This window comes from Littorina saxatilis, linkage group LG7, assembly GCF_037325665.1.
Source record: "Littorina saxatilis isolate snail1 linkage group LG7, US_GU_Lsax_2.0, whole genome shotgun sequence".
NCBI lineage: Eukaryota > Metazoa > Mollusca > Gastropoda > Littorinimorpha > Littorinidae > Littorina > Littorina saxatilis.
Window position 1 is genome coordinate 45,800,709 of NC_090251.1, and position 22,500 is coordinate 45,823,208.

Here is a 22,500-nt window from a genome sequence, read left to right on the forward strand (position 1 = left end):
AAGACAGGAGGCAACTTCAATGGGCTTCAATTTGCAATATGGAATGGTTCTAGAAATCGCATTTAAGTTTTATGAAGCAGAACAAGGCATTCATAATGAGACCTGGGATGGCTGGTTGGAAAGAAACGTTAAAATTTCTTCTACGTATGCACGGAGATTGAGGGAGATTGCCCGTTTACTATTTCCATACAGAGCCAAATTCAGCACAGTTGGGATGTCTTTTTATGAAGTCTTCAACATGAGAAAAGAACTCAAAACCATGTTTGAAAAGAATGAGGATATCAGGCTTTATTGGGCTGAGAAAGTGACGTCAATGGTTCCAAATATACATCAACAGCAATCACAAGAGTAGGCTGCAATCAGGTCACGCAACTGCCAGTTGCGCCAAAATAGGTCAACACCCTGCTTCGCGATTGGGCTGAGAAAGTGACGTCAATGGTTCCAAATATACATCAACAGCAATCACAAGAGTAGGAAAAAAGAGTTAGAGCTAACACTGCAATCAGGTCACGCAACTGGCAGTTGCGCCAAAATAGGTCAACACCCTGCTTCGCTTCGCTTCGCTTCGCTTCGCTTCGCTTCGCTTCAAAGGCTGCCTTCGGGCGGCCGCCGAGTGCACTTTATGCAAATGACTTGTTTATTGATTCAAGCTTTGACAAGTGTACTTGGTGGCTGCTTTGAAACTCAACAAAGCCCACTCCCCCTTTCACACAAACACTTCCCAAACGCAAGCAACTTCCTCTCCCCCGCTGCAGTCAAAACAAAGCTGTCATAGCGGGTTTTCCCGATTGACAAAAATTCTTATTACACACTCAGACTATTTGGAGTCGCGTTTGTTCTCCAGTGTCCAATTGCATAAGAATATTCTGGTGATGAATAAACGCGCTTTGTGTCATTAGCATCTAAAGATTTCTTGTTTACAATAGTTGTGTTGATCTGATGAAGCGCGGAACTGATCTTAGGGTTGTCATGGTGAAACACTCGCTTCTGAAACAGTGCTTCCTTGTAGTTATCATGCGATATGCTCGACTTTACAACCTGTTTGCTTACACCCTTTGCTTTTTTAACAACCCCTTTCTCACTTGCAACACTGTACATCTTTGCACGCAATCCAACATACTCCTTAATTATCTTCCCATTCATTTCATCTTTCATCTTTCCAATAACCTTCTTGTTAACATTTGAGTGCAATGGTGATTCTTTAGGGTAGTCGCAAGTGTCATAAAAAGAATCTTTTCCTTTTACTGCAGGACTTTCAGCTTCTAGATCTTTGTAAATGTCATCCGCTGGAATGTCAAGTAAGAATGAATCTGTGTCTGTGTAAAGTACTCTCGATTTGGGATATCTTGGTTTCAAATAATCATACAAAAACTCAAGCATCAACAGTTTTGACAACTCTAGCACAGTAAAGCCTATGAATACTGGTTTGTCAAGCTTAACTACAAGTTTTTTCATTAAGATACCATACAGCTGTTCATGAAAGTATTTAAAGTCTTGATACTGTGGTTTGGATGTCAGCTTGATGGCCTCATTTTCTCTTGTAACAAGTCTAACATCCTTTCTCTTGTGTGGGTTTTCCATTGTCTTACCAAAGCAACTGTTGTTCATCAGTTTAAAAAAGTCTTTCTCTGATGCATCAGCGGCTTTGGTTCTCAGTTCTGTGTTTTTCATGATGTAAGGTTTCATAAACTGTTCTTGATCAAATAAAATTATACGATGAACAGCCTTCAAAATTAATCCATGTCTAATGTAAAACTGTAACAGTCTGTAGTGACACACATACTTCTTTTTGTGAAACAGATTGGGCACCAGCTTTGGAGGTTCTCTTGGGTTTACTTTTAACCTCTCAGCCGCTAAAGGATAATCATTATGTAGATCATGAAGTGATAGTGGATAGTCTAAGTCAACTTCTAGTATCCATCCCTTTCGACTGTCTGGGCCTGCTTTTAATATTGTCATCACAACACATTGTGAAAATGGTCCTGAATAGATCTTAAAGTTCCGAAGTGGAAGCGTCTGACACATTGCCCAACCATACAAATTGTTTGCATCTAGATACATGATGTAATTAGAAGGTTTCATAGGATCAAAGTCGTCCAAGTATTTGTTGTTGGCTTTGCAGTAATTGTGTGAAGCCATACTGATTCCTCCACGTAGTCCATTTTCAATCATCTGAAGTGTAGGTAGATCTGATAGCAAGTCAATCTTTACTCCTGTAAATCTAAGAAATGCATCCCAGCTCATGCCTGGTGCAGATATGTAATGTGAAGGATCTAGATTGTAGTGCTTCATACATGTTCTTCTGTAATTCTCAAATATATCTGCAAGTAAACAAACATCAGCCAACAAATATTGATCATGATAATCACCCATTGTATTACATCCTAATTTATTCCATGCAGTCTTAGCGTGTTCATAGTCTTCGTCACTTATACCTTTACCCTTCAGCCGTGAGAAGTAAGCATCCTTTGGTGGTAACTCATCTTCATCAAACCTCTCCCACGAATCCATGTATTCATATGGATAGACTCCCTTTCTAACTAAGTCACTGTCAAAGTACTTACATGTGATTGGGAAAGCAGTTAGTGATGAAGATAAAGACTCAAGTGTTCCCATCAGATGTTGAGCAGAATCGTAGAAGTGTAAACTATTCAGAGTAAAGGCCATGTACTTTTCTGAAGACTGCGCAATGCATCTTGCTTTGTATTCATCAGTTACTGCCTGCATGATCAGATGTGAATCATAACCGCGCAAGTTATGGAAGAAGATTGGAAGCTTCCAAGTCTTAGGATCAAACTTTAATTGTAGATTACATTTGCTGTGTGCTGCTCCTCGGAACTGCCCACTTACATGATCATGATCTCTTACTATTGGATTGTCTGTGTTTGGTGTTAGACTTTGTTCGCATATCCAACACTGTGTGGTAGAGTTAAACTGTTCTTGGTCTTCAGGTTTCATAACAATGTCTGAAAGATTCAGTTGTTTGGAGCAGTCATTTCGCACTTGGTTCATTTGCTGTAAGAAGTTCTTTGCTGCATTAGGTCCTCTGTACAATTGCGGTTTAGAATGTTTACCATCTGAACTAACAACAATAAATGCATATGAACAGACTTGATGATTACTTAGAGTTACTGTTTTAGGTAGGTCTTTTGGTAAAGGTCCTTCATATGGCACAATGATAGATTCAAAGTCAGCATAAACAACATAAGGACTTTTCTGTAGTTTGCATACATTCTTAAAATACACTTTGCTGTCTGGCGGCGGTGTTGTTAACTTCACAACCGCATCATCAACGCTCTTACAATGTTGCTTGTGTATAAGTGCTGCATGAATTGATGGAATACGCAAGAGACATCGCCTACAAAAGTCTTGTTTACTATTGTGATTGCTTGTGCTCGCCATCAGTCTACTCATTGTACGAATCAAAGTGTAATGATATTTTACACCATCAGTCATTAGTAACATGTCAACATGGTTAGTATCACAATCACCAATCGTTGGTGAGTTCTTTGATATTCTGACTGGTTTCAGTTCATCTTCCTCATCCCACGTGTAAACATTTACGGTGATGGGTTTGTTTTGCTGTTCAAATTTGTCAATGCTTGTAATGCTGATAGGAAATTCAATACCAGTAAAGTTTAGTTTATTTCTGTATGCATGATAGTTAGACACTCTTTCTGCATTTTTCTTTACACTGTACAGTCTTGCCAGAACACACCACATAAAACATTTGTCATCATCATTCTTTATGTTCAGCACAGCACGTTTTTTGACAAGAGCAGGAGGTAAAGGTATGTAACTTCTACCTCTGATGGGGGCAAATTTACTTAGCTTCAATTCTATTTTTAGAATTTCACCTTCTGACCATCCGGATCCTTTCATCTTTGCATCCTCTGCAGCTTGCTCAAACCGTTTCATCATTTCATCTGCCCAGTTTCCATTCAATTCTGCCATAGAATTAAGTGCTAGTTGTCTGGTTGAAACATGAACTTCTAGCACCTCATCACTGACTGTTTTGTATTTTATTAAACTGACTATCTGCACTTTTACTGGAGGTTCAATCAACAAATTGTTTGGAATTTGTTCAATGGCGTCTTGCACACTGGACTGCACATTTTGAGGATCCGTTACTTGTAATTCAACGGTGTCAAATACTGCCGATAAAGATTCTAATACAGAGTCTTCCATCGCTGTGAGTTTGATTTTATAACTCAAAATAAAAATATAAATTAAAAAAATGAAGTTGCTTAGAATTCTTTCTCAGAGCTTCCATTTTTGTTAACACTATAAAATCTGAAATAAAAAATCATTTAACATTTGTACCACGTGGAACTAATTGTAATTCCTCTTTTACAAAGGCTCTTTGCGGTGCTGGTTCTCTCAAGTAATATATAGGTGGATTTGTCTCTACTACTCTCTTGATTTCATGAATGTCAATACTCCAGATTGGATCCGTTGCACGCTTCCTGCTGTCACCCTCAGCTTCACCGGGTGCATATAAATATCTGACTTTCTGATTGAAAGGTAGTAATGCCACTGGTGTTGTTGACTTTGGAGCAACAGGTATTGTTTTCTGTTTGATTGCATCAACTGGTCTTAACCCTGTAGCTTTAAATACCTCCAGATTCATTGCTCTAAGTACTGATGGTAATCTTTTGACCCATTCAGTGTTACGCAATTTACTTTCTGTGTCCAAAAATTCCTGATGGTACTGATATGAAAACAGTTTTTCTGCCAACTGTTTGTTAAAGCTCTCAACAATAGCCTGTGACCTGTGGTTTCCTGGAATACCTCTCTTCACTGTAACATGATGTTTTAACAGAAGCTGGTTGACAGCTCCTTTAAACTCCTTACCATCATCGCACTGAATCATTCTGGGATACTTTAGTGGTCCACGTCTGTAAATTTCTTGCAGGGCAACAGCTGTAGCTATAGCACTTTTCTCTGTCAACGGTTCAGCATCTTTGTATCTTGTTGCAACATCAACTACAGTCAGTGCATACTTATATTTCTTCCTTCTGACTGTGTCGTGCGGTAAATACAGCAGGTCTATTTGATGAGTGTCATTCGGTTTAATGTTAACAAAGTGTGGTCGTGTAATTTTTCTTGGTGCAGGTAAATAGATCTGCCAAACTGCCTGCTTTGACAACCATTTCTTTGCTATATCTTGAGAAACACCTGCTGCGTCACTGAGCTTGTCAATAGCAGTTCTTCCTTTCCAGTATCCTTTTGGGGAATAATATATTTTAGATAACAAAGCATCACTCATGGTTTTTTAAATGACAGAATATTAAGATTTGACAGCACGCGCAATAAAGTAAACAACAGCCATACCAATAACAATGAAAACAATCTCGCCCATTTTCTGCTCTTCTGAAGGCTGATAAAAGTCACCCAGTTTTGGAGGAGCACTTGTCTTCATTTTCTTTCCAGTTACGAGATAGTATTCTTGAATGGCTGCATCAACATTGGCAAAGGTTTTGTTTGCATGTCCTTGCTGCCTGAGTTTATCATTCATAAAGTCTAACTGCGCAATTCGTTTCTTCTCGTATTCATCCTGTGCTTTCGCCAGTTGTTCCATGGCTTTGTTGTGCCTTTCCCTCTCTTCACCATTTTGCAGTTTAGAAAACAAATAGTTGCTGCCAGAAAATGCAAGCGCATTTACAATCGCACCTCCCACCACCATAACCAAGCTAGCCATTTTATTGTCTTACATGTTTATATTTTCTGGAATAATTCCTTGCTTCACCAGGAAGTCTTTTGTTGCAAAGGAAGCTGTCACAACACCAATTAGTTTAGCACCGTCTTCGAAGTCTAACTTTCCCAAGTCGGCTGGTTTCATTCTGAGGAGACTTTTACCCAGCATTGTGTAACCTACACTCAAGCCTCCAATCACTGCAGCGTGATAAACTAGATTAACTATTGTCTTTTCAGAACTCATTTTTATGTTATCAAAATTAAAATATTAAAATTATTCCATATGAAATGAATCCACTGCAGGTACTACTGTGGGCTTTTTTATTGTTTGTACTGCTTTGTTTGTTGGTTTTGGTGTTTCTGATTTTGGTGTTTCTGATTTTGGTGTTTCTGACACTTTATATTTGCCTTGCCAAAGTTTGTAAAGCAAGTATCCACCTCCTCCAACAACAGCTGCTACAGCTACTTTTCTGTATGATAGAAATGAAGATTTTAATTCTTGATCAGTTTGTGTGACCTTAGTCACTTCAGGAATGTTTGGTGTCTGCTCAACTTCAGACATAATGTTCTGCTTTGCCTTTTGATTTAACTTTTTTTGTCTGTTCCATTCGGCTAGTTTTTTTCCTGCTTCTACTCTACCAGGTTTCTTTGTCACTGTGTTCACTTCTGGTATTTTCGTCTGCTCCACTGTCTGCTTCAACTGATCTGTCATCTTTTTTATTCTGAAAATTAATGTGTTTGAAAGTAATTAATCCAGCAACAAATGGTACTAATAAAGCACCAAATCGATAATACAGGCCACAGGCAAGAGATTCGAGGGACTTGGAAACAACAGGGTCATGAGTTAGATCATGTGTTAAGTCTTCCTCCGAGTCGAGAGGTGTAAAATGTCCAAAAATCTTTGTGTACAAACCTATAACAGTCTGTCCAATACTTCTAACCATCTTAGAACCAAGCACTGATTCATACCGTCCATGATACTTTTCTATATCTTCTGAGGAAAGATGTTGTACTTCTTCCACAGTTAACTGCCGCCCAAGGTAGTGTTTTGTTTTTCCACAAACAGCAAGTGAATACAATCTTTCTTTTTTATCAGGTATAGTCCTACTGTCACAGATTTCAATATCTGTAGAAGTCTGCATCAGCAATTCATCACAGTTCATTTTATTTTGATGCAGAATAAAATTAAAATCTAGTAATTAAACTTGAGTAAGAACTTAGGTAGGAACTTAACAAGAACTTGAGTAAGAACTTGTGTAAGAACTTGAGTAAGAACTTGACAAGAACTTAGTAAAAACTTGAGTAAGAACTTGAGTAAAAACTTGAGTAAGAACTTGAGTAAGAACTTGGTAAGAACTTAGCAAGGATTTCTACAAACATACATACTGAACTGGTTGATCAGTTTTTAAAACCAGTTTCGAGTGCTTAGAAGATTTCAGATTATTCTTTATTCTTTCTCTCTCCTGTTTGTTTTCAATGACATCATTTTCTCGAAGGCACTCTTCAAAACTGTCACGGTCCTTTGAATAGAACAATGTTATTGTTTTGAGTTGCTCTCTAAAGTCTTTCAGAACTGCATTGTATTTTTGTGTTAATATCCAAACTGATATTAATGCATGTCGTCCACTGAATGCAAGCTTTGCTAGTGCACTTTTCTTTCTAACAATGTCACGTTCTGCTGCACAGTCATCAATAATAAACAGTGTTGGCGTGTTCTGAAAAAGATCGAAATAATGCTCCAAGCAAACATTTAGACGATCAGAAGGATTTACAATAAATATATTTTGATCAGACCATATGAATTTTCTCTCCTTGTATGTTCTGTTATGCTTTATGGTTGGACAGAATATGACTATGTGTTCAAAGTGATTTATGTAAACAGTCTGTAATAAATCCAAAACATATCTTGTTTTGCCGCAACCTGTTGCCCCACAAATCAAAGAACAGTGTGGATCTTTTGGAAGAAAATCTAGATACTTCATTTTAACACGTTCAATAAACAATATCCTGTAATCTGCTTTCAGAGATGTTTAACTGCGCATCTGACACAACAAACACGTAGATCTTAACTGATTTACTACTACTCCCTACTTCCTTTTCAATTTGTATTGTGATTCCTTCTGATCCGTTTTCAATTCGCCTTCCACTTCCATGCAGTTTGTTGTCGTCAGTTGTTCTGAGATCCAGCCATAACGCATATTTATTTGTCAAGAAATCTTCTACGCCAACACCGTGTAAATGTAGATCTTTAGCCACAAGATCAGATGTTGGGTCTTTCAATCTTCCTCCAGTAAAGTACTTTCTTGCTTCATCATAGTGTTGGTATGGCAGCATGCCAGATGCAAATATTTGGTTTGGCTGCCCTTCAATTGTGCAATATACTCTATTGATTAGTGGATTGTAAAACTTTTCTATTTGCCTTTCATATGAATCTTTTGGTTCCTCAAACAACATAAGTATTCCCTTCATTGACCTAGCTGGTGTATTCAAGTTAATGTTCCAGATTGGATCAGCCTGGCTTTTTGAAAGTGTACTGTGATTCAACACTCTTTCATAATAGATAGGCAGCTTAGAACTGTACTGATTTTCTATAAGTCTAGCCAGTTCAGGATGGTTTACAACATCAAACTCTAAAGAAATTCCAGACACCTTATACTTTGCTTCCGGGTCTTGTGAAAGCATAACACGATCATAACTATTGAAAGTCAGGTCGTATGACAGCCTGTCACGCAATGCTCCTTGATAGAAGGGAGGATGTGAATTTATGAGTTCAAAGTCAAGTGGAATACAAAATTTGTTTCCAAAAGCAACATTGACAGCGTTATCTTTTTTGTTGTCAGCTTTATCTCCTGCTCCTATTCTAACTTTTATCCCATTGTCTGACTGAATCCCTTGAAACACTCTGTTTTTCTTTTCATTGTCAGTCAACCAATTATCTGCATAAACTAAAAATACATCTGCATTATTCAATGACATCACTTCCCGCCCTTCCAGTTTGACAGTAATCTTCCTCACAATTGCTCTTCCTACATTATAAGCCAAAGTCCTATTTTCATCTGAGCCAGATTCTAATTCTAATTTGAATGATAGTCTTACAGTGCCTGGTACAATAACATCGTTCTTACCTAGATTAGGAAACCTAACAGTAAGTATTTCATTCTGATCAATAGTAGAAGGATTATTTGTAACTATAACTGTTTGCCTTATTCCTTTTACCCCGAGAGGTTCTTTCAGCCTTCTGTAAGGATCAAGAACAGAACCGAACGATTGTGCCATCTTTTTTTATTTTCAAAATAAAAAATAAGTTACAAATGGCAGAAGGTGGATTTGAAGATTTATTTGAGCCAGCGGACGACATGAGCGAAGCAATCCCTTTGGTTCCCTATCATCATTCACTGCATTATGAGGTGGCACGACATGAACTTCTGGAAGGTAAAGTTAGAGATTTCTACAAAAGTTTAGGAGAAGAACCTGATGTTTTAGATCCAAACCAGTTCAAAATGGAAGCAAATCATTTATATACAACTAGCGATAAAGGAGAAAAAGTCCAACTTACATATAAATCTAATCCTGCTAAGTTTCTATCAAAAGTTTCACTAAAACAAAAACTTACTGCTAATCGACTTAGGCAATTAGATATTGTGCCTAGCATACGGTCATCACCTTCCCATGTTGTTTCCTTACTTCAACAAGCAGAACTAGGACTACCAACTGCTACTCAAATAGAATCTGTTCCATTGCAAGATCTTAATAAACTTGCAGATGAGGCTGATCAACTTATACAAGAGATAGAGACTTCTTTTTCTGAGGAAACTTCACTGAAGACTCCACATGAACTATTACCTATGAGAGAAATAGAAGCCCTTAATCAATCACTACAAACCATCAGAGGTGAAATAGCAAATAATCTGTCAAAACTAGGTCAGCTGGATGAAGATATAAACAAAGAGAAACAAAAACTTGCTGATGCTGATGATTTGAACCTAGAACAAGAAGTAAAAAACAGAATTTCTAAGCGTTTAAAAGATTTGCAGGAGGAGAAAGCCATAAGGTTAGAAGTTCTAAGTAACAATAGAGAACAACTGAGAACACAGGTCAGCAGAATAAAAAATACAATTCAAAGAATCCTTTACGAAGACACAACTCTTGCTGAAAGAATTAGAACGCTTTTCAGAGAGCAGGGAATCACAATAGCTAGTATACTAACTGCGTTAGGATTTGCAATAAGCACATTAGTGTTAACACTCACAGGTGGCACTGTCACACCTCCACCTCCACCTTCACCTTCACCTCCATCTGATCCGGGATGGGTAAAGAAACAACTCAAACACATTGCAGAACTATTAAAGAAACTAGCAGCAAAAGCTTTGGATGCACTTCCAGGAATCATTGGTTCAATTGTTAGCTGGCTGTTATCTTTTGCAGGTAAAGTTGTTGGTTTCATGGCTGAACATCTCTGGACTCTAATAGTTTTAATTGCAGGTGTTCTGCTAACGAGAATAAAGCAAAAGTAAGCCTACACCCACTCCACCAATTACTAGAGCAGTCTTCTGCGATTCATGATCATCACTAATACTAACAGCTTGATCATCCCTAGTGACAGAATGATCTTCACCTGCAGCCCGATCTTCACTTGTCACGCTTTGTTTCTGTTCATTGTGATATGGCTGTAGCATCGTTCTGATTTCTGAATTCAGTTCTTCACCCTTTCCAAGCGGCTGGGTGTCACTAGCAATAATGATTTCATTGTTATAATTTGTTATTGTTCCAATCTGCAGCTGGAGATCAGAAGGTAACATGTAAAGGCCGTTACCAACAGCAAAGTCAACTTTTGATCTTGCATAACGGAGAGAGTCTTGATACCTTTTGATGCTGGAAGGCAGATCAACTGCAGAGTTTATGACATCTTCTAAATTTGATAACAACTGTTTCTGTGCACCAAACCCTGTGCTTGTTCTCATTATGTTTGATCGTGTCTGTGCCTGCGAGCCTAGCAAGCACCACGCATATGTTCGGATAGATTCATTGATCCTTTCAACACCTGATCCAGTGAAACCTTTGCCGGTGTCTAATATAAAAGTAGTCCATGCATTGTGGTGCTGTTGTTCTATTGATCCTAACTGTACCTGCACATTTGAAGAAAAAGATGTATGACCTGGCCAGTAATCAAAATTATACCTCCTGTGGACACCCCATAAATATAGTGTTCCCATGCCATGGTTTTTGTCTTGCTTTTGCCTAAAGTCGGTCTTAAAATCTATATTGAATTCATTGCAGAGACGCTCATACACTTTCATGTTTATCCTATTGTTGAATGGGTTCCAGCTCTTTTCATGTGGCATTGGTGCCTGAAGTTCAGACAAGATTCTCCTGCACTGATAGTAAACGTGAAATGTGTACACACACTTTGTCAGTAAGTTTGAATTATTCATGTGGTCTGCATAGGACACTCCACATCCTGTGGTTGCACAGAATATTGCAAAGTTTAACTGATTCTGATAGAACTGAATTGGGTGAGAGTTCCACATCTTTGGAACACTATCATTTTTGATTGGGGGATTTAGGTAAGAATGGAATGGGTCAGGCACTTTAACGCGAATGGATTCTGTTTCTGTTACAGCAAAGTCCAACTCATGGAAAGAAATAGTCTTTGGATTGTAATATGGTCCAGTTTTGTATTTAACGTCTTTGTTGAATTTATACTGACTCATTTTTGTTGTTGAATAAAAAATGTTTATCACACTAACAAATGTGAAGACTGGTGTGCCAGTTAAACTTGCAAACCCTATCAACAATCAAAATGGAGGAATGAAAGTTGCACTGCATGAAATTATGTACAAGGTTACTTGGTATAATATCAGTAAAAAAAAGGCTAACAACTGGGTTAGAATTAATGGTAAAACACATTCTGTAGAAGATGGTTACTATGACTTCTGCACTTTAGAGAAAGAATTGTTTGCTCCAGTAGGTATTACAGCGAGTTTAAATCATGCAAGTCTCATTGCTACTCTTACTATGCCCAAAACTAGAGAAGTAAACGTTGAGTTTCCAACCAAACTCCTTGATATGCTTGGAATTACAAAAATATACAAGGGAACACGTCCCATTGACATGGATGTTAACAGTGTACTGTTTGTTCACATGAGAGAGCTTAACACATCCTATAATCTGTTTAATGATCAGCGTTCTGATCTGCTTAGGATTCTTCCACCGAGTGATGCCTCTTTTTGTAAAATGCACGTGCCAACATTTAAGACACTTCAGTTCAAGGACTTGGAGGAAGGGTGTCATGAATTCCTACACATTGATCTGAAAAATCAAAGTGGACAACCAGTTGATTGTTTGTTTAACATTACATTGGAAATAGTTCCATAAAATATTGAGTATTAAAATGTCGAGTGGACCTACAATAGCTTATCCTGTTGCATGTTCAACTATAGAGTTGAAAGATTTAGCAGACGCTATCGACTTTGAGAGCAATGCTGAAGTTGGTGCAGTGTATGCATTCGAGTTTACAGACACTGGCTATTACAAGAGAAAGGAAATCGACGATGAAAAGAAACCAAGATTCCTCAAACTAGGTCAAATCCGTGATGTTAATGTACCTGATCCAATTGTCGATGACACATTCTACATGTGGAAACATCAGAATAAAAAATGGGTACTTAGTCCTGTTATCAAAAAGATTGACTGGGAAATGAAGTTTGAATTTGTGAGTCCATACACTCTTGTTGGAAAAGACGACACATTCCGTAAGTCAATCAATGCTAAACCACTAATTGTTAGCCTTGTTCCTGCGTTTAACAGCAGGGGAGAAGTTGCAGTTAAACCTTTCCATAAGAACAACTATCTCATTCACAGAAAACAAAGTGTTGAAAAGGACGCTGACACCATTGTCGATTTTATACCCAAGCTTCCAATAGGGCAGAATGCAACTATGATATTTGATATAGTTGTCAGGAAAAGGGAAGAAACCACAAACACTGTTCTAATGAGAGGAATAAATCTCAACTGGAGACCATTAAATGTTGAAGAAGTCAGAGTATTTATTGCTGTTCAAAAGGATTCTAACACAATAAAAAAACAGACGTCAAACCAAAATGTTGTTGTTAACGCAGATATAAATAATTTAACAGAAATAAGAAGTATTAATCTTACTTATCTTGATTTGATTGCTTTCTACTATACAGATAAGGTGTTAAGCAATGAACAGCTTCAAAGCTTAGCAGAAACACTGGCCAGTGAGAATTAAGATAAATATTTTATATTTTGCATTAAAAAGATGACTAGCAGTGTGAAGCTTTATCCTAATATTGATGAAAGTGCAGCAGAAAGTCAACAATTCAGACTGGCACACATTAGTAATATACAAAAACAACTAGAAGATGAATTAGAAAAATATTCTCGCGCTAGACGTAAGTACTCAACAACTTACAACAGCCTTTCTAATGCCAGCACTGGTTCTACTATCCTTGCATCAGCTGCAGGTGTAACGGGAACAATTCTGTTAGCTACCGGAGTAGGGACTCCAGTTTCTCTAATCCTAGGTGGTGTCGCAGCAGCAGTTGGTGGTTTATCATTTATAGCATCAGCTATAATGAAAAAAATTGTGAAAAAGCTTGAAAAACACGAATCCATTTCCACTCTTGCATCATCAAAATTGTCTAGCCTAAAACTGTCTATCAGTAAAGCACTTGAAGATTCAAAAGTTTCTGACGAAGAATTCAAACAGATACAAACAGACTTTGATGACTACAAAAGTAAGAAAGCAAGTATTCAAACAAAAACACGAGCTGAATATAACAAGCCACTCGATATAGAAGATCTGAAAAAGCAGTTTTTAAAAAAGGGGATTCAAATAGGACGGGAAGAAAAAGTAAAAATAGAATCACTTGTAAAGAGTTAACTATTCGTTTAGACAGTCACATTGCATGTATCAGATATAATTCTAACAGTGAAAGAACACATGAAGTAAAGTTTGTAAATGAGAGAGCGTATTGAGCTTAAGAATGTTGTATAAGAGAAAGGGGGAATGTACGTTCTGGGTTACCGATTCCGACAGACCCGGCATTGGTTCAAAACAACCTTACTTTACTGTATTTTTTTTGTATGGATTTATGCAGTAATTTTCTGATTTTGTCGCATGTTTCATTTTAGTAAAAGTTTAGTCCAGAAGCCTATTTTGCGTTAATATTTAGGGTCTGTCGGAATCGGTGAGCCAGAACGTACATTCCCCCTTTCTCTCGTTGCCATTTTCCTAAACATGTACACAGGTAAGGGAGAATAAAAACGATTACACGTTGGAGTTTTACACGTATACTGTGGAGAGTACACCGTCTAGCATTGTCTGTACGCAGTACACTCATCTAAATCCGGTCGATCCCTCATGCGTACCTGAACACACACCCGTTGTCACCGAAATACATCAGGTATAGGGCATTGCATTGTCCCTTCCTATCCCCCCCCCCCCCCCCCTCCCTCACTTCTGTTCGCCTCTTTCCCTGTCTCTCCTAAATGCGCGAAGACCTTCTTCATAAACGAACATTTATTTAAAATAAAATGACGCAAGAGAACGACCAACGGACGGTGACACAGGCAGACACACACATACACACACAGACAGACAGAGACAGACAGACACAGACACGCAGACAGACTCACAGAAGTACTCTGACACCCACAAAAAAAAGAGACAATTAATAATTTAACCTTTCTCCAAGACACAACACCATCAATTGTTCTTATTGTTCGGCTATGCCTTGAACGATTACAAGTTGTACGGCTTTTTAAGTGTATTTTCTAACCAGAAAAAGCAGCACAACATAATTTTGACCTTAGAGCATGACTCTTTTGACTTTAGTAAGACGCCACAACGCCATACAAATGACACACATCATCGTCAAATAATCCATCAGGAGAGCGACACATTTTTGAAGGATCATTTCACACATGTGCTGTTTGCAGGTGTGTTTCTTTCGATGTGCTCGTTCTTTCCCTCCTTTTTCACATTTAGTCAAGTTTTGACTAAATGTTTTAACATAGAGGGGGAATCGAGACGAGGGTCGTGGTGTATGTGTGTGTGTGTGTGTGTGTGTGTGTGTAGAGCGATTCAGAGAAAACTACTGGACCGATCTTCATAAAACTTGACATGAGAGATCCTGAGTATGGCATCCCCAGACGTTTTTTTTTCTTTCGGCTTTTCGTGAAAGTTGGGGCGGCACTGTCACGCTTTCATTTTTAAACCAAATTGGTTGAAATTTTGGTTCGACGAAGCCCGGACTTTGGTATTGCATTTCAGCTTGGAGGCTTAAAAAATAATTAATGAGTTTGCTAATTAAAGTTGTCATTAAAATCGCATTTTCAGAAAAAGATTAAAAACATTGCATTGTATTCCTCATCTTCTCCTGAATTCAAAAATATCTAGATATGTCATGTATCAGTTTGTCTGTAACTACCTTTGTCTGTCTGTGTAGTCTGTCTGCCTCTTTCTGTCTCTCTGCCTGTCTCTCTGTTTCTGTCTATATGTTTGTCTGTCTGTCTGTCTGCCTGACTGTCTGTCTGTCTGCCTGTCTGTCTGTCTCTCTGTCTGTCTGTCTGTCTGTCTCTCTCTCTCTGTCTGTCTGTCTGTCTGTCTGTCTGTCTGTCTGTCTCTCTCTCTCTCTCTCTCTCTCTCTCTCTCTCTCTCTCTCTCTCTCTCTCTCTCTCTCTCTGTTGACTTACTTGGTACAACAGTAGTAGAAACAGGAGCAGCAGTGGTGGTGGTAAAAACATCGTCATCGTCATCGTCCTCAGCACTATCTTCAACTGACAACACGGTGGTGTGGACAGCCGGTGCAGCAGTGGTGATGGTGACCTCATCGCTATCTACGTCATCAGAGTCGTCACTCGTGGCGTCACTATCGGCGCTGTCCGCTTCCTCGCTGGAGTCTTCTGGGATCAAGGTACGGTCGTAGCTTGCGGTTGTGGTGGTGACGTCGTTATCATCGCTGTTGTCGGCGTCTGTGGTGACTTCATCGCTGTCGGCATTGTCGTTGACCTCCTGGCTCACATCATCATCAGTGGTGGTGACGACGACGGTAGTGACCTCATTACTACCGTTGCCATTGTCGCTGTTCGTGGCGTAGGGAGCGAATGTAGAAACAGCATAACCGTCGTTATCATCTACTTCGTCAGAAAAATCCGTTGTGGTTATAGCAACGGGAGCGTAGGTGTAAGCAATACCGCCATCGTTGTCCTTGATGGCTTCGAGGAGCTGCTCGTAGGCTTCCTGGGCGTACTCCTTCACCTGTTGCAAGGTCTCCTGGGCTTGCTCCATCTGCTGCTCCGATGCCTCCTGTATGTACTCGCCCACTTCCCCCAGAGCTTCCACCGCTTGCTCGTGCTGTTCTTCGGCAGTGTCCTGTACGCTTTCCAGGATCTCCTGGACTTGCTCCACGTGCTCCTCAACTGTCTCCTGAGCGTATTCTCTGACGTCTTCGATCGCCTCCTGGGCCTCTTCAGCCTGCTCTTCTGTCGCTTCCGTGGCGTTGGCCATGCTCTCCTGGATCTCTTCTACTCGTTCCTCGACGGTCTCCTGGATGTTCTCCAGGGCTTCCTGGACGCGTTCTACTTGCTCCTCTGCCGCTTCTCTGACGTTCTCGACGGTCTCCTCGATGTACTCGGCCCGTTCGCTGCCGATCTCTTGGATGTGGTCATGGACTTCCTCAGCAATCTCTTTGCCCGTTTTGTTGACGTTTTCCAGAGTTTCCTGAATGTGCTCCAACGTCTCCTCAGCGGTCTCCTGAACTTCTTCAGCAATCTCCTCGGCTGTTTCCTGGACGTCCTCCAGGTTTTCCTGGATGTGTTCCACCGTCTCCTCAGCCGCTTCCTGGACGACCTCAGGAGCTCCGTAAGTCTTCAGGGTCTGCATGAGGTCGTTGAGGTACGTGTGAACCGTCTGTTTCTGTTGCTCAGGTACGTATTCAACGACTTGGCCTCCGAAGGTCATGCTGCTGGGAGCCTTGGTGGTGATGGGGAGGGAGGGGAGAGTTGGTACATGTTGTTGTTGCTGTTGCTGCTGGATGCCGGTGGTGGTGTCGTCGCTGATGGTGATGGGGAGGGAGGGGAAGGTTAGAACATGTTGTTGTTGTTGTTGTTGTTGTTGTTGCTGCTGCTGCTGGATGCCGGTGGTGTTGTCGTCACTGGTGGTGATGGGGTGGCGGTTGTAGGAGTAGGAGAGAGTGGGGTTGGGGGCCACGAGGGCTAGGGAAAAGCAGATTGTGAAGAGTGCTGTCTTCATCTTGGGTTTGAAAGTATTCCGTGTCTGAAACTGATCAAAACAGAAAAATCAAGATTAAGATCAAGATCTTTGTCTGAAACGGAATATTATTGGAATAACGTTGGAGAAAAAAAATTGTATGAAACAAAATTGGAGAAAAACAAAAAGCAGTAGAATCCTAAAACAGCGTTTAAAAGTGCAAAATATAAAATAAGTTCAATAGAGACCAAAAGCAGGCTGCCAGGAACGACAGCTGAGACAGAAAGAAAGAAGATATGTGCTCATATATATAAGTAACAATCTGTTTGAAACCGTAAGACAAAACAGTGGCTCGGTATTCGTGTGTGCGTGAGGTGGGTGGTGGGGGGGGAGGGGGGTTCTCTCAAGACACGAGCTGCTAAAAACATGTCAGTGTTTTGAATGTAGGGGAAGGGCTCCTAATATGGACCACTTTTTGTTTCATGCCGATAACTACCTTGTTTTCTTGCGAAGAAGTTTCATTTTGTGTTTGGTAGTCCTACTCTCTCAGGTTAACCGTTGGGCCTAATTAGAGTGAAATAGCTCTAATAGACATTCAGCAAACATTAAATACAGAAACATTCACAAATGGTCCATATTAGGAGCCTGGGCGCCCAATATGGACCAGTGAAGCGGCCTTCACGAATCACTGTAAAAAGCCCCCTATCCTTCAAAATAGCATGATTCAACTTAGTGTGCAAGTCAGAATAATCAAAATATGCTTTAGATTTATCTGTTACGGGTTGACGAGAGCATTATTTGAAGCACACCAGGAAACTAAAGAAGCTTATCAAAAACAGAGTGAAAATAAGTGAAATTATCAACTTCCACGAAAAGAAGACTATTTGTTATATTTTTTGGAAATCTCGAGGGCTGGTTATAAGTTATTTTCAGAAAGCTTCTTAATGAATTAATGAAAATAGCCTTTAGCTTTTATTTTCTTCAATTTGTTGAAGGTGGTCCATATTAGGGGACTCACACATACTTTGAGATTTTGCTATTATTTTTTGTTTGCAGTAGAAAATCGGGGTCAACACTGCTTAAATGTAACAAATACGGTCTTAACTATCATATATAGCTATTTTTGTGTGATAAAAGCTTTGGCTGTGGACAGAAACGAGTCCGTTTTAGGCGGCAAATTTAGAGTGAACGGTTTTGAGGTTTGTGTATCTGCATGTGCAAGTTATCCAGAGAGGGTGAATACAGCGAATGAAATTGTTTTGAGCGCTCTAGCGCCGTTAGTTTGTCAGAACAGGAGGTGGCCCATATTAGGAGCCGGTCCATATTAGGAGCCTTTCCCCTATAACCTGAGAAACAAAAGGACATTATTAATTAGATATAACTTCGCGAAAGACAAAGACTGCATTGTTCTTCTGGTCCTACTTTGTAACACTTAAAAAATACTGGGGCCTTGCACGCGGCAGTAATTTTTCAACATTTTAATTCCACAGCTTCTGTCAAGTTTTCTTGTTATTTTGGGTGAATAAATGAAAACTGTATACCCTTTCTTTTGTTCTTTTGTTAATTGTATTCTTCGTAACCTGAAATTACTTTTTACATTTAGTCAAGTTTTGACTAAAGGTTTAACATAGACGGTGAATCGAGACGAGGGTCGTGGTGTATGTGTGTGTGTGTATGTATGTATGTATTATTATTATTATTATTGTGATCATTTTTATGCGCCTAATCTAGATATAGCCCTAGGCGCTTACATATGTATGTATGTATGTATGTATGTATGTATGTATGTATGTATGTATGTATGTATGTATGTATGTATGTATGTATGTATGTATGTATGTATGTATGTATGTTTGTATGTATGTATGTATGTATGTATGTATGTATGTATGTATGTATGTGTGTGTGCGGTATGTATAGAGCGATTCAGAGAACACTACTGGACCGATCTTCATGAACATTTACATGAGAGTTCCTGAGTATAATATCCCCAGAATAGTTTTTTTAATTTTTTCGATAAATATCTTTGATGACGTCATATCCGGCTTTTTGTGAAAGTTGAGGCCGCACTGCCACGCCCTCATTTTTTAATCAAATTGATTGAAATTTTGGTCAAGCAATCTTTGACTAAGTCCGGACTATGGGATTGAATTTCAGCTTGGCAGCGTAAAAAATAGTTAATTAGTTTTCTCATTAAAGTTGTCATTAATATCGAATTTTCACAAACAGATTTAAAAATGATTGCATCGTATTCCTCACTTTCTCCTGATTTCAAAAACATAATACATATGTCATGTTTAATATGAAAATGTGCTCAGAATTACAGAAAATAGGTTTAATTAAGTACTGCGTTCGCGCGCAACGCGGAGACGAGCGTAACCCGTCTCGGATTTTTTTTATGTGGTTAGTCGAGACGATCTTAGCATAGTCTTGGCGATGACTGTTTTTGGTGTTAATCTGTTACTTTGATGCCGACAGCTTGACTCAATGTTTTTATATCGCTTCACGCGACTTGTTTTTCGTTTCTTCCTTGCTTTTTCTCTGGTCTCTTTCGTATCTGTCTTACCCCTCAAGATGATGCATCTGTGCAGCTCTATCTATTTTGCTGATACCATGATCTTTTTAGACGTTTTTCAAGGGCTTAAAAAAAGTGGTGAAAAGCAAAGGTCGTGACTGACAACATGACAGGTGAACAGGGGCGGATCAGTTGCTTTGTAAGGGGGGGTGCACTTTGAATCGAAAGTGAATGTGATGGGCGCGAAGCGCCCGAATTTGCTAGGGGGGTCCGGGGGCATGCCCCCCCGGAAAAATGTTTGGCCCAAAGAAGCAAAATGGTGCCATCTGGTGCCATTTGAACTTAGAAATGGTCATAGAATCAGCTTTCCAATTTTTTTTTTCTTTTGCTGAAGGGGGGGTGCACCTGCACCCTGTGCACCCCCCCCCCCCCCCTCGTCCGCCCCTGGGTGAAGGATTGTTTGCAAGCCTGCACGCATGCTTTCACGTGGTCTACCTGCGTGCATTTACAAGCCTTGTCGTTGAATTCAGACACTCAGGTAAACAATATTGTATGACAGGACAGCGATAGGCCCTACGTCTGTTTAAAGATTCTTCATTTTTTTTAGACTCTCTCTTTTTCTCCATCCACAAAAAAGACCTGGTTTTCCGAGACGTTCTTTTCATAGAGTCAGTAAGTTAGACTCTCTCTTTTTCTCCATCCACAAAAAAGACCTGGTTTTCCGAGACGTTCTTTTCATAGAGTCAGTAAGTTTACCTCCATCTTAAGACTGCCTCTACATTGAGACATAATATATATTTCCTCCATCTTAAGACTGCCTCTACATTGAGACATAATATATATTTCCTCCATCTTAAGACTGCCTCTACATTGAGACATAATATATATTTCCTCCATCTTAAGACTGCCTCTACATTGAGACATAATATATATTTCCTCCATCTTAAGACTGCCTCTACATTGAGACATAATATATATTTCCTCCATCTTAAGACTGCCTCTACATTGAGACATAATATATATTACCTCCATCTTAAGACTGCCTCTACATTGAGACATAATATATATTACCTCCATCTTAAGACTGCCTCTACATTGAGACATAATATATATTACCTCCATCTTAAGACTGCCTCTACATTGAGACATAATATATATTTCCACAAAGATCAACTTGAAACAACCAAATGAAGGACGGACGAAAAAGGAAAACTGACTCACACGTGATTTTCAATTTCAGTGCATCAAATTCAGTAAACAAACATGAATAAAAAATACAAGAAGATAAACAAGGGAAAAAAGAAAGAAAACAAAATCCTGACAAACAAACGAACAAATCAATCAATCAATCAATGACGCTTATATCGCGCATATTCCGTGGGTACAGTTCTAGGCGCTCTGCAGTGATGCCGTGTGAGATGAAATTTTATACGGCCAGTAATTGCAGCCATTTCGGCGCATATTTACATTTCACGGCCTATTATTCCAAGTCACACGGGTATAGGTAGACAATTATTAACTGTGCCTAAGCAATTTTGCCAGGAAAGACCCTTTTGTCAATCGTGGGATCTTTAACGTGCACACCCAATGTAGTGTACACGGGGGGGGGGGGGGGAGTTCGGACACCGAAGAGAGTCTGCACACAAAGTTGACTCTGAAATAAATTTCCGCCGAACCTGGGATCGAACTCACGCTGACAGCGGCCAACTGAATACAAATCCAGCGCGCTACCAACTGAGCTATATCCCCGCCCCTATAACAAATACAAACAAACAAACAAACAAAACTAATACAAAACAAAGCACACATAAAAACAAAACAAAAAAACTTACCACTTTCTCACTCGAAATTACTTAGTAAGTTTCTTGTATTCCTTGATTCCTTTTGCTTCAAAGTTTCTTGAAGTCTGGCTTGCCTTGTTCGTTTCAGTTTCAGCTTTTGGTGACACCTTCTCAAGAACTGAGTTCTTCCGTACCGTAACTCTTTCCAAGTTGTCAGCGTTCTTTCTTTTCCTTGGTTATATCGTCCCAGTCACCTTATTAAGGGCTTTTGTTTTTAGTGCCCTTAATGAAGCTTAAGTTGCAAGACACGCGTTGAAAGTGACTTTTATAGGCCTCGCTGCCTTTGTGCCTCCCACTCACGCAGCGGACAGTCATTCATCCGTGACGAGCGGTGTGACGTCATGGTTGACTGAGTTGTGTGCGTCACGCCATTCATTTGTTGGGTGTACGGTGGTTCGGGTCGGAGGTTGGCAGATAGATCTGTTTCTTTCCTCCCTCCTTCTATTCTTCTAACGGTGTGTGTGTGTGTGTGTGTGTGGTGTGTGTGTGTGTGTGTGTGTGTGTGGTGTGTGTGTGTGTGTGTGTGGTGTGTGTGTGTGTGTGTGTGTGTGGTGTGTGTGTGTGTGTGTGTGGTGTGTGTGTGTGTGTGTGTGGTGTGTGTGTGTGTGTGTATGTGTGGTGTGTGTGTGTGTGTGTGTGTGTGGTGTGTGTGTGAGTGTGCGTGTGTGGTGTGTGTGTGTGTGTGTGTGTGTGTGTGTGGTGTGTGTGTGAGTGTGCGTGTGTGGTGTGTGTGTGTGTGTGTGTGTGTGGTGTGTGTGTGTGTGTGTGTGTGTGGTGTGTGTGTGTGTGTGTGTGTGTGTGTGTGGTGTGTGTGTGTGTGTGTGTGTGTGTGTGTGTGCACGGTGTGTGTGTGTGTGTGCGTGTGTGTGTGTGTGTGTTTGTGTGTGTGTCGGTGTATGTGTGTGTGTGGGTGTGCGCGTGCGTGGATGCCTATTTGTCTATTTGTCTGTCTGTGCCTCTGTCCGCGTTCTCTCTGTCGTTCTCCGAGTCTGTCTCATTCACACACACTCACGCACACACACACACACACACACACTCACACACACACACACTCTCCCTCTCTCTCTCCCTCTCTCTCTCCCTCCCTCTCCCTCCCCTTCTTTCTCTCTCCCGTCTCCCTTCCACCCAGCTCCCTTCCCTCCGTCTATCCGCCTGCGCGGGCGCGAAAGATAAAGTAACAAAAGCGGATGTAGGGACGGACAATTGTCAAT

The 22,500-nt window shown here is 40.0% G+C and overlaps 1 protein-coding gene across 1 annotated transcript in view; it reads right to left on the bottom strand.

The window, feature by feature from the left end:
• Window positions 1-21,538, bottom strand: part of LOC138971594 (uncharacterized) — a 30,224-nt gene extending 8,686 nt beyond the window's left edge. The window contains exons 1-2 of the mRNA XM_070344351.1: window positions 21,281-21,538; window positions 15,418-17,005 (exon numbers count right to left, since the gene is read on the bottom strand). Of these exons, the coding sequence (XP_070200452.1) occupies window positions 15,418-16,975 (1,558 nt within the window). The 5' untranslated portion in view covers window positions 16,976-17,005; window positions 21,281-21,538. The remainder of the gene's footprint in view (window positions 1-15,417; window positions 17,006-21,280) is intronic.
• Window positions 21,539-22,500: the final 962 nt, after the last annotated feature.